The sequence below is a fragment of the Pipistrellus kuhlii genome, unplaced genomic scaffold, assembly GCF_014108245.1.
Source record: "Pipistrellus kuhlii isolate mPipKuh1 unplaced genomic scaffold, mPipKuh1.p scaffold_m20_p_11, whole genome shotgun sequence".
Lineage (NCBI taxonomy): Eukaryota > Metazoa > Chordata > Mammalia > Chiroptera > Vespertilionidae > Pipistrellus > Pipistrellus kuhlii.
The window spans coordinates 6,667,714-6,679,229 of NW_023425416.1; the positions used below are offsets into that span (position 1 = coordinate 6,667,714).

Genomic DNA, 11,516 nt, shown 5'->3' on the forward strand with positions numbered 1-11,516 from the left:
CTAAGAAGCAGCTTCCACAACCTCCGTTTTGCAGATGAGGGCGCAGAGGCTGGCGCAGCTCAGGGCCCTGTCAGGAGGCACAGCTGTCAGGCGGGGCTGGAGGGTGAGCTGCACAGCCTCCCCTCTGCGCTGTAGCTGCTGCTTCATTCATCCTGCCCGCCAGCGTCTGAGGGACCCTCAAACCCACTCGGCCTAGACAGCTCCCCTCTGGCTCCCAGTCCCTTCCCGGGCCCCCTCCCTGCCTCTCTCCTGCTCACTCAGAGCACAGGAGCTTCCTCTCCCTGGGCTCCTCCGCGTCCTCTAGGCCTCACCCTGATGATCAGCAGCGCAGTTCTGTGCCAAGGTAGAGCCAGTCTCATGCTCTCTCCAAGCCATTTCCCTGCCTCGTGACTACTGTCCCCACAGCTGTGTGTCTGCACTGACCTGGCCACATCTTCCCCGGGCCCTGAGCCTGGCTGTGGCAGGGCTGCGTCAAACTCTTTAAAGGAGCCAAGTCGGTGTCGGGCCTGGCTGCCCCCTCCACCCGTGGGAGCCGTTCAGCAAAGTTTCCTGAGCAAAGGAAGACTCTAGCCGCTGCCAGGGACTCAGCTGGTGGACTCGGGAAAGCCCCGGGGTGGGTGTGTGCCCAGGACGGCCAGGCAGGCTGGCTTCGGCGGCTGAAGGGCTGTGCCCTTTCAGTGAGGGGGAGGCTGTGTGGCACCAGAGACACAGCGCCACCCTCAGAGGGAGCAGTCGCTACAATTGACCCGTCTTTGTCCCCAAGTATCGTCCTGGTTTGTCCCTTTGCTCCCTTTCACACCGCACCTTCGTTGGGGTCACCATTTACCAGGAAGGTGACGGAATGAGCAAATCAGTGGTAGAAGGTGGGAGACCAGACCACCAGACCGATGGGAGTTTTGTCCTCAACCAGGTTCATCCTGGTAATTGTACAGGGTCAGTAGAGAAGTGATTTTAGTCCTTGTTTAAAGGCAAGTCCTTAGACCAGTGGTTGGCAAACTGCGGCTCGCGAGCCACATGCGGCTCTTTGGCTGCTTGAGTGTGGCTCTTTCACAACATACCAGGGCTTGGGCGAGTCTATTTTGAAGAAGTGGCGTTAGAAGAAGTTTAAGTTTAAAAAATTGGGCCCTCAAAAGAAATTTCAATCACTGTATTGTTGATATTTGGCTCTGTTGACTAATGAGTTTGCCGACCACGGGCCTAGACCAAATGCTATAGAACACAGCTCCTTAGGGTTGGGAACCCAGAATCAGCTGTGGCCTTAGGAACCAGCTCCTTGAGAAGACTGATCTTCCGCTGGGGCCAGTCTCCCGCTGGGGGCGAGAGGGGAAATGCTCCCCTAAGGGGAAGGGGGGTAGGGAGGGAAGGAGGAAAGGGAAAGGGGGAGGTGGGCGGGGTCTGGGGGAGGGGCTGAAGCAGAAGCACCCACACTCCCCAGCCCTCTCAGCCCTCCCAGCCAGGGCCTCAGCAGCTGCGGACTGAAGGAAGCTGCTGCGAGCGCTCTCCCCGGGACCACAGGAGCAGAGGGCAGTCCCGTGACTACACGTGCGACCACATGGTCACATGGGACCCTGGCCGGGCTGGCCACTGGAGCCAGGAAGCAGGGAAGATGCGTCCAGGGCCAGAGACTGAAAGGTCCCCATGGGAGGAAAGTCAGGCGGCACAGTCCCCCACCAGGGAGCTCTCCAGGCTCCCCGGGGGGAGAGCAGGCTGTGGCTGGGTTTGTCAGGGGAGTTGAGGAGAAAGCCCCCGGGTTTGGAGACATAGCACCCCCGACAGTGGAGCACACTCATCCTTCCCTAGAGAGGCCACCGCACTGTCCGGACTAGGCCAGGTGGTGTTTGTGGGATGGGGTGGGGCGCAGCCCTCAGCCTGGCCCAGCAGCGGCCCCAGCACCCAGCTGCTCAGCGGTGGCTCTTGCCCCCCAGGGGCATTCGGCAATGTCTCAGGACATCTGAGTTATCACAACTGCAGAGCGTGTACTGTGTGCAGTGGGTGAGGCCAGGAATGCTAAGCATCCAACACGGCCCAGGCAGCCCCACAGAATTATCCTGCCCCGATGCCGGCAGTGCTGAGGCGGAGAGCCCTGAGCTAGTGGCTGAGGGTATGAGGCTGTGGTCTCCGGGAGCAGAAGCACCTTTAGTCGTGAAGGACATTTTCCTGGAGCACCGGCACAGGTTCCTCCAGGCCCGAGGGCACGCGTCCCCAGGGTGCTGCAGACGCAGATTCGGATCCTGCAGGCTGCTGAGGGTGTATGTCGCTGTGCTGGTCCTCAGGCCGCGCTTTGAGTAGCAAGGGGTTAGCATGTGGTGATCTCCCCTTTCCTGTTCTTCTCCCTCATTCTCTTCCCACCCCCACCCCCAGCCTTCCCTGTCACACTCGGTTTGAACGCTTCCATGCCCCGTCACCAAAGAACATGTGGTGGTTAAACTCCACTGCCCAGATGGCAGCTGCTCTCCAGCTGTTGCCAATTTGGAATTCAGGGTGCTGATCGTATCAATTGACTTAATTGGAAAAAGGACCCCAAGGGGCTTGATCAAAGTGCCCCCACACACGTAAGAAAGCTAGCCCCTCAGAGGCATGTTTGGCTTGGCCCGGGACACTCCCGCAGCATGGCGGTCACGGCCTTGGGGATGCCCTTGCTTCACCGACATTCCTGTTCTAACGCAGAGGCTGGCTGTTCCTGGAAAGGACCAGATGGCAACTATCTGACTCTTTGCAGCTCAGACTGTCTGGGTCACAGCCTCTCACTCCAGCACTGTATCAGGGAGGCAGCCACAGGCCGTGTGCAAATGAACAGATGCAGTTTAGTCGTGCTCCAATAAAACTTTATTTACAAAACAACTAAGGAGCTGGACTTGACCCATGAGCCACATTTTGCAGTACCATATTCTGAACAGTTCCTGTTTATCCACTCTCTGCTTCAGCCAAAAAAAACAAAGTCACATAGGGAATTCTTAGTGGCCAGAACGGAATCCTCAGCCTGAGCGGTAAATGTCTAGAGAACAGAGGTGAGTAGGTACCATTTCTCTTACCGCACAGAACGGTGAGTGTGTTTTTTAGGTTGTCAGAAAATTAGCTCCGGCTTCCTATCTCTATTGTTTTTTTGTTTTGTTTTGTTTTGTTTTGTTTTTGTTATTAATGTTTTTGGAGGAGTGTAAGTAGAATAAATAAATAAGACACAGAAAGGTGTACCTTTGCTGAAACTGGTTTGGCTCAGAGGATAGAGCATCCACCTGCAGACTGAAGGGTCCCAGGTTTGATTCCTGTCAAGGGCATGTACCTTGGTTGCGGGCACGTCCCTAGTAGGGGGTGTGCAGGAGGCAGCTGATCGATGTTTCTCTCTCATTGATGTTTCTAACTCTCTATCTTTCTTCCTTCCTCTCTGTAAAAAATCAATAAAATATACATTTAAAAAAAAAAAAAAAAAAGAAAGAAAAGTGTACCTTTACGTCTGCACGTTCTTCTCTCGAGCCTTGAGCTCCTGGCTTCTGCTCTTAGAACAAATGGGGGAGGGACACGGCACAGACTGCCTTTCTCTTCCCTCAGACCACGGCATCCTTGGAAAGCCTGGGTTTGTCTTGCTGTCCTGGCCTGTGTGAGACCTGTGTGCAGGGAGGGGACCCTGTTGGACAGCAGTGCTGCTGTTGCTACACGCCTGGCCGCACGTCGCCGCTGGCAGTTTACCCACAGAGGCCCAGGCTGCGTGCAGTACTGACCTCTCCTTGTGGGCCGAGGCCTGTGGCCTCCACGGGGGCCTGGACATCTGTGCAGCTGTGGGCCACACTGGCCCTGGGATGAGGGTGAATCACATCTAGACCTTCGCTCCACAGTCTCCATCGAGCGCCTCACACAAAGCCCGGCATTATTGGGAGAGAAAAAAACCCTCTTTGTCCATTAATAGGACAGAGTTCCACTTGAGAGGAGAGCGACCTGGCATCGGTGCTCACACTGGCGGGGATCTCCTGCTGGGATCCCGACGGTGGGCTGCAGCCAGCGCCCGCTGAGAACTGGGTTCACAGTCTCCCCGCCCCCTCCAGCCCTGCGCTCCTGCACACACACACACAGACACACACAGACACACACACACACACATGCTCACACACACACACACCGTGGCTCAGGCAGCGGGGAAGGAAAAGTGCATTTATTGCAGGATCTCAGAGTGGCATTTGGGAGCCCCAGTCGGTTGGATTCGCAGCGTTTTGACAAATGGAATAAAGAGTTGAGTTGCATCTGGGTTGAAGAATAACCCCTTACGGCAGTTTGGAGGCACAGATTATTTTAACAGTGGTTCATCAGTGGTGAACACTGCCATGTGTGGGGGCCTGTGTGGCTCATGTTGCTAGATTCACTCATTCCTGTCATCGTGCATGCATCAAGCATTTGGTGTAAAATTCTTGGGACATGCTGTCTTTTCCTGGGGACTTTCAGGCCCCGCACACTTCCTTCCTGCATATTGAATCCAGGTCCCGGGACGGGGGCTAGCAAGCAGGAGCCAGTCCCTGCCCCTGTGTGGCTTATAGACTAGCCAAGGAGACGGGAAGGAAATAAAAACTATACAAATGTATTACAGCTGTGATGGATCTTAAAAAGGAAAGGTAGATATTTCCTAATCTAATAACCATGAGAGTTTTCAATCTCCGATGTTGTGCCCATTTTGCAGATGCTTCTCAGGAGGTTCAAAAGCTGCCGGAGACACCCAGCTAGGAAGTGGCTCTCTCTCCACTTGTGCTCAGAGTGAGAGAGGAGGGGGTGTTTACCAAAGTGAGGTGTGAACTGTGCTACTACAGTTCCTTCTTGGGGAACGTGGCAACTGCTCATTTAAACAGACCTCACGAGTTTTGATTAATGAGACAAAACATTTTTTGTAGATGGAGGAGCTAATTTTAAATTTTAAATCGTGTGTTCTTCACCTTTAAAATTGGAGAAGCCCCCGATAGTGGGCCATGTGATGAACCGCCAGCGGCAATGAGATTGACGGGTGTGGCGGTGGTGTTTTTGCTCCTCTCGGTTGGCGTCCCACAATCCACTGTTCTTTAGGTCTGGTCCACTCCAGGTCAGGGGCAGTGGCTTCTTCCTGGCGGTGGGTAGTGTGGGGATTCATTGATCTCAACTCCACAAATATTTCCTGAGCACCAGCAGGGTACCAGTCAGTGCTGCTGCCAGGAGAGTAAAGAGAACAGGAGAAAAAGACCCCTTTCCCATGGCATCCATTCAGCTGCAGACACACACACACACACTCTGAGGAAAGTAAGTCAGGATGGGGTCTTCCCAGAGGTCAGGTACTGCAGGAGACCGGTTGGTGGGGAACAGCCTCCCTCCTTTAGAAAGAGCGAGCTGGGCAGCACCATGGAAAAGGGCACTTTGACCCAAGGCCCTTGGTTAGAGGATGTCAGCTTTGCCAAAGGGAGAGCTCTCCGAAGGGGCTGGAGCGGGCCTGCAGGTGCTGGAGGAGGAGGGAGAGTGTGAGTCGGAACAGGGGGTGCAAGGAGCACCATGCACTTAGGGAAGGCAGGTCATAGCACTTAGGGAAGGCAGGTCCACTGCTGGGGCCCTGCTGTTACAGAGTGTTTAGGGTCACTGCTTGGTTTAAGAAGTGCCGCCCCAGGGGAAGGGCTGTCCCCGAGCCCCACTCACATCCTCGGGCTGCTGGCGGCTGCTGGGGACCCCTTTAGAGTCTGGAGCACTCATTTACTGAACAGTCTGGGGCAGTGCATGTCCCTCTGTCCACACCCAGGGAGGCGTTTCGTTTTCCAGGCATTTGAGAGACATCAGGCAGATGAGGGAACTGCTGGAAGCTGACAGGGCACTGAACTGGCCCGGCATCCGGGACTAGATTCCAGGCTCAGTTTTGCCAGGAAGTGCGTGGGCATGGGCCGCCTCCTAAGTGTCCTGGTCCAGCACGCCTGCCCTGGGTGGCTGTGGTGACCACTGGCCTCACAGAGGCCCTGGAGGCGCTTTGGAGAGTGAAACCCAAAAGGAGCGACATCCCACACAAGAAGCCCCGGGGGCTCCTGGAAGCTCGGCTGAGCCCCTGCAGGAATTAACGAGTCTACGGGTGCATCTCAGCCAGGGTCCTGGGTGGGCAGTGCCTGCGGTGGGTGGGGAGGGCCCTCCCACACCCTTTCCCAGCGGCCTCTGTGCGTGTCCACTGCACAGCCACATGCAGCGACCCTGAGTGACGAGCACGCAGAGGCCCCACAGCCACAGCGGCCCCCATCCCGCCCTCGGCATTAACTCCAGCGCCCTGTGCTCTCCCCGCAGGCCTCTCCGCGGACGGCGGCGCCAAGCGCCAGGAGCACCTGTCTCGGTTCTCCATGCCCGACCTCAGCAAGGACTCGGGCATGAACGTGTCGGAGAAGCTGAGCACCCTGGGCACGCTCAACTCGTCCGTGCAGTTCCGCAGCGCCGAGTCGGTGCGCAGCCTGCTGTCGGCGCAGCAGTACCAGGACATGGAGGGCGGCCTGCGCCAGCTCGGCGCCCCGCTGGGCTACCGGGACCGGCAGGCCCGCGGCGGCCGGATGCACCAGAGCTTCGACTTCGACCCCGGCGCGGGGGCGGGCAGCCAGATGCCGGGGCCCGACGGCGGCGCCAGGATCCAGCCCATGAGCGAGCGCACGCGGCGGCGCAGCGTGTCCCGCGACGACCCCCGCCACTTCCGGCCGCACCACCGGTCGCGCCGCTCGCGCCGCTCGCGCTCCGACAACGCGCTGCACCTGGCGGGCGAGCGGGAGGCGGCGGCCCGCCTGCAGGAGCGGCCCCCGCTGCTCCGGGGCGGCCGCGAGGACTACGACCAGTTCCTGCGCCAGCGCAGCTTCCAGGAGAGCCTGGGCCGGGGCTCCCGCCGGGACCTGTATGGCCAGTGCCCGCGGACCGTGTCGGACCTGGCCCTGCAGAACGCCTTCGGGGAGCGCTGGGGGCCCTACTTGGCCGAGTACGACTGGTGCTCCACCTGCTCCTCCTCCTCGGAGTCTGACAATGAGGGCTACTTCCTGGGGGAGCCCATCCCGCAGCCCGCCCGCCTGCGCTACGTGACCAGCGACGAGCTGCTGCACAAGTACAGCTCCTACGGCCTCCCCAAGGCGTCCACGCTGGGCGGCCGGGGGCAGCTGCACAGCAGGAAGCGGCAGAAGAGCAAGAACTGCATCATTTCCTAATCTGATGGGGCAGGGAAGGTGGGAGCTAAGAATGTAAATTCAGAAACTTGCACTGTTTTTTGTTTTTTTCTTTCTTGGAAAGCGCTTTTTGGGTGGTTGCTGGGGGGAGAAGAAGGGGCGTGCTCTCCGCGGAGGAAGGCAAGATCGCAGGTGGACTCGGTCGGTAGACACAGTTCTCGGCATGTGGACTATTATGATTTGCACATTTCACTTTGGAAACGCGATGGACTGCGCGGCGGAATCTAGTCCGGGACTAGCCCGGAATCTAGTCCGGTCGGTCGCCTCGGTGTGTGCAGTTGCCACTCCTGAGATGGCAGGTTGCTTCCTGCTCGCTTGTAATTCCTCCTCTCTGGTTCTCTTCCTTTTAGGACCCTTTTTTCCCCCCAGTAAGTAATTTGTTTATTTAGCCAGGACCCCAAGACTAAGTTATTTACATGTCCATTGTAAATGCGATGTAAATGAGAGTTCTGATAAAATATTTTTGTATTTTGTAATATCAAAGGAATTTCTATATGGTTAGACTCAGTGAAACCCGCATGCCATCCGCATCGTCTTTGTGTAGTATTCCGAGTGGCCAGGACCACCACCTTTTTTCCATTTTTCTATTACAAACTTGTTACATGTCAGTGAGACTTTTTTCAAAGGAGTTTATTCCATTTGGCTTTTTGTGGCGAAAAAAACACACAACACAGTTATTCTATCCAAAGCATTTTACGCTCTAGTTCGTCTTAAGTAGCCATCCTTAAGTCCACTCCCACCCTCAGTAGAATGTATTCTCTACGAAGTGGTAGTCATTTTTTAAATAGCGAACATAACCTTTGCCCGTTAGAGAAACCAATCAGTGTCAGTCAAGTTCCTCGAGACACGCCATCCCTGCCGGGAACCTTGGAGCTGCTCACGATTGATCTCTTTCTTGGGGAAATACAGTGACTGTGAGTGGTGCCGTTGTGTGCCGTCAGCATGATGTTGTTCTGAATGTGGCATTATTTTCTGGTGCTCATGTTTCCCGGATTGTACTATCCGCTTTCCTTAGCCAAGGCAGCTGCCTTAGCCTAACAACCAGTTGTCCTCATTGCAAATGAACTTGGGCCTTAGGACTTAGGGGCAGATGGGTTCTGACGGGGCTCTGGGAGAGACAGCGTGTCCTAGATGGTGCGTCATGCGTGGAGAAGGCATGAGGTGGTCAGAGAGCAGGGCGAGGGTAGAACTGACGGGGGATAGGAAGGAAGGGCCAAGGCCAAGAAGAGCTTCTGGAAATGAAGTAGAGGAACGGGGACGGCCAGCTTGACTGAGGAAATCATTCCGCTAACACCCTCCCTGCCCAGAGTGTCTGGGTCAGGTCAGGAGGCGTCAGCGGAAATGCCTTGAAAAGCAGACGTGGTTGAAAGGAGGATTTCCATTGTGAACGTAAGGGGATGGTTGGTCAGACTGAAAAATGGGCTCAAAAGTGAATTTGCTTCAAGAAGACAAATTTAACGGTTGTGTTGTTTATAGTAAAATAAAGCTCCCTACCTTGCTTCAGTTCAAAATGAAGCGCTTGCTTTTCCCCCCATTCTCCTCCTCCCCTTAACGGATTGTGGCGGTGGAACTAACCCGTCGCAGGACCCACCTTTAGTGAGACGTTCTGTCCATGTGCTACCCGGTCTATCTCAGTGGCCTCTGCCGTGGTGAGGTGCGCGTGATCTCTTTTCAATGCGGTAGTTACTATTTTCTAGTATTTTTTACGGAGAGAATGTGAAATGTGGCTTTTCAGACCCCACGCCAGGTGGGTCTGGGGAAAGGAAAGCTGTACGGGCTGTCCAAATGGCGCTCCATTCAGGATGTATTAAAGTAATTTGCTTTTCAGGTATTACTATGACATTTGTCATTGTCACTGATTTTTTTAAAAAAGCAATACAAGTGTTGGTTGTGGCTGTTTTCCGCATGCTATCTTCATATCTAAATGCTTCCTTAAGTATCCGAGCCTCCGGAGAATTACTCTTATTACGTCTGTATAGTAAGTCTGTAAACTGCTTGGCAAACTGATTTTAAGAAATAATGTGCCAAATCACATGACTAACGTGGCAGGTTTCTGGTAGAAATTGGGCAAGTCCCATTTGGATTTTCGAGTTCCTTGATTGATGAGAACAAAAAGGGATTTTGGAGAAAGAGAAAAAGGAGATGGCTTTGTGGCCCGGGACCCAGGGAAGGGAATTCTCCTGGTAAAGGTTGCCTTCTACCTCCGTCCTTCTCAGAGTACCTCTTGCACTTCCCAGGTGAGGCTTCACCCCACCAGCAGAAAGAAGAAGGTGGCCTAGAAACTGACACATAACGAGTGTCCAAAGGAATTGAGGAAATGAGCAATTTGCCATCTAGTCGCCCTAACTGGTCAGAGCTTGGTGTGTCGTAGATAGAAGCCTCGGGGTCAGGTGAGGTCCCCTACATCAGGATCAAACTGTCTGCAGGAGTGATCCCCTCCATTGGTTCCGCACACATCCAGTGGTCACCTTACAGAGAATGCCGAGGCGGAGGGCTGAATCCCCACGGTGATGGAGGCCCTCAGGTGAAGGCCCAGAGAGAGCAGGGTGTCCTGGCACTGGGAGTTCCACCTGTTGGTGACAACTCACACGCAACATCCCAGAATCCCACTCCCCAAAATTCTGTGCGTTCTTTTCTGAGGCAAGAGCTTAGGGTCCTTAGCAGCTGATTCCTCCATCATAATTACTAGCTCTTCCTGGTCAAGTTGCCCTGTGAGGGAGGCCTGAACTCCCCTCTTCTTACATCATCATTTCATCTTCAATAGACTGTTTCTATCAAAGTAATCTTTTCCTAGTTTCCTCTCCGCTCTCATGCCTTAGGGCCGTGGTCGGCAAACTGTGGCTCCTGAGCCACATGAGGCTCTTTGGCCCCTTGAGGGTGGCTCTTCCACAAAATACTATGGCCTGGGCCAGTCTATTTTGAAGAAGTGGTGTTAGAAGAAGTTTTAAGTTTAAAAAACTTGGCTCTCAAAATAAATTCTAATTGTTGTACTGTTGATATTTGGCTCTGTTGACTAATGAGTTTGCCGACCACTGCCTTAGGGTTTTGTTTGTTTTTCTACCTCTCCTAATATGAGTCCTCTTCTTGTCTTTAGGTTAACACCAGAGCATTAAGGTACAGTTCATGTCCCACTTGCTGCTCAGTTCGGTGGCCTCAGAACTGGTCCTCTCCCAAGAAGTGGAAGTCATTGACAGTGTCCTGGGATGGCCTGCCAATGCACCACCTGTGATCCTGTGGACAGGTTTCTTAGCAGGCTGGTGGCACTGAGCGTGGCATTCAGGTACCCCTCCCGCTGTGTAGTTCTGGGATCTCTACCAAGTATGAAAGTGAGTGAACTGAGGGAAACCAGAACTGTGCTTCTTGGTTTGGCACATGTTCAGAGGAGGAGAATCCCCAGTGCTGTTAGTTCAACAGCTTCTCTCCGTCTTCATCTTGTGTTCTCCAGGCCTTCCGTTCCACCCTCAGTCAGCTCAGTGGCCGAGCAGTTTTGTATATCTACTATGGGACCTGTGGCAGCTCTTTCTGGTTCTTCGTTCTGTAGGATGCTCCCGCACTGCATCAAGACTCCATTTCCTTCTCCTGCAGCAGCTTCCTGCTTCCTGGTCCCACTAGCCATGGTGGAGGTCAGGTGGGGCCAGTGGTGGAGGTCAGGTGGGGCCAGTGATGGCATATATGTAGCAAATGCTCTTCCACCTGGGCAGGTATAACCAGTGCATCACTGTGTGCGTTCTAGAGGACATGGATACACTGGTAGCCTCAAAAATCTGTGACACTCCACCAGCCAGAACCTGTTGGTCAGAATTGATCTTATTTGTCTAATCACAAAACTTATTTATGAACTGACTCTTATATAAGTCTTTTTACTCTGGGCTTCTTTGCCGTTGGGCAAAAACAGCCACTTAGGAGGCATCATTCCTAAATAACTGTGAGAGTCCAGTTCCCATGCCCCCAGATTGTGGGTGCTGACAGGAGCTGACCTTTTTAGGCGAAACGAAGACAAATCTCTTTCTTTTCCCTTCTCGTGTCCTTGGACAAGTATTATAGTCAGCCCCTGTTTGTCCTCTTGCGGGGGTCAGATAAGAGTTCATCCTTGTCTTCATCTAATCCACCTTCTAACAAGAAATAACACAAATATTTAAATTCCAAGGGAAAGTGCTCTTCGTGTATTTCTAACAGAAACCAGATGCTAACACCTAAGAAGGAGAATCTATGACAGGGGAAGTGGAAGGTGGAACCAGCTAGCTGAAAATTTCCTGTCAGAATAGTTGCTGTTAGCAACTGTTCACACCTCAGGTCTTCAGAAGGCTCTGGACAGCAGGTCTTCTTCCCACTCACACACAG

General features: G+C 54.0%; 1 protein-coding gene across 5 annotated transcripts in view; it reads left to right on the forward strand.

Moving 5' to 3' along the window:
• The window catches only part of PRICKLE2 (prickle planar cell polarity protein 2), a 308,954-nt gene extending 299,653 nt beyond the window's left edge, over positions 1-9,301 (forward strand). For all 5 annotated transcript variants that reach the window (XM_045578962.1, XM_036430629.2, XM_036430630.2 and 2 more), the window contains one exon: positions 6,265-9,301. In XM_045578962.1, the coding sequence (XP_045434918.1) occupies positions 6,265-7,157 (893 nt within the window). In that variant the 3' untranslated portion in view covers positions 7,158-9,301. The remainder of the gene's footprint in view (positions 1-6,264) is intronic.
• The last annotated feature ends 2,215 nt before the right edge of the window (positions 9,302-11,516 follow it).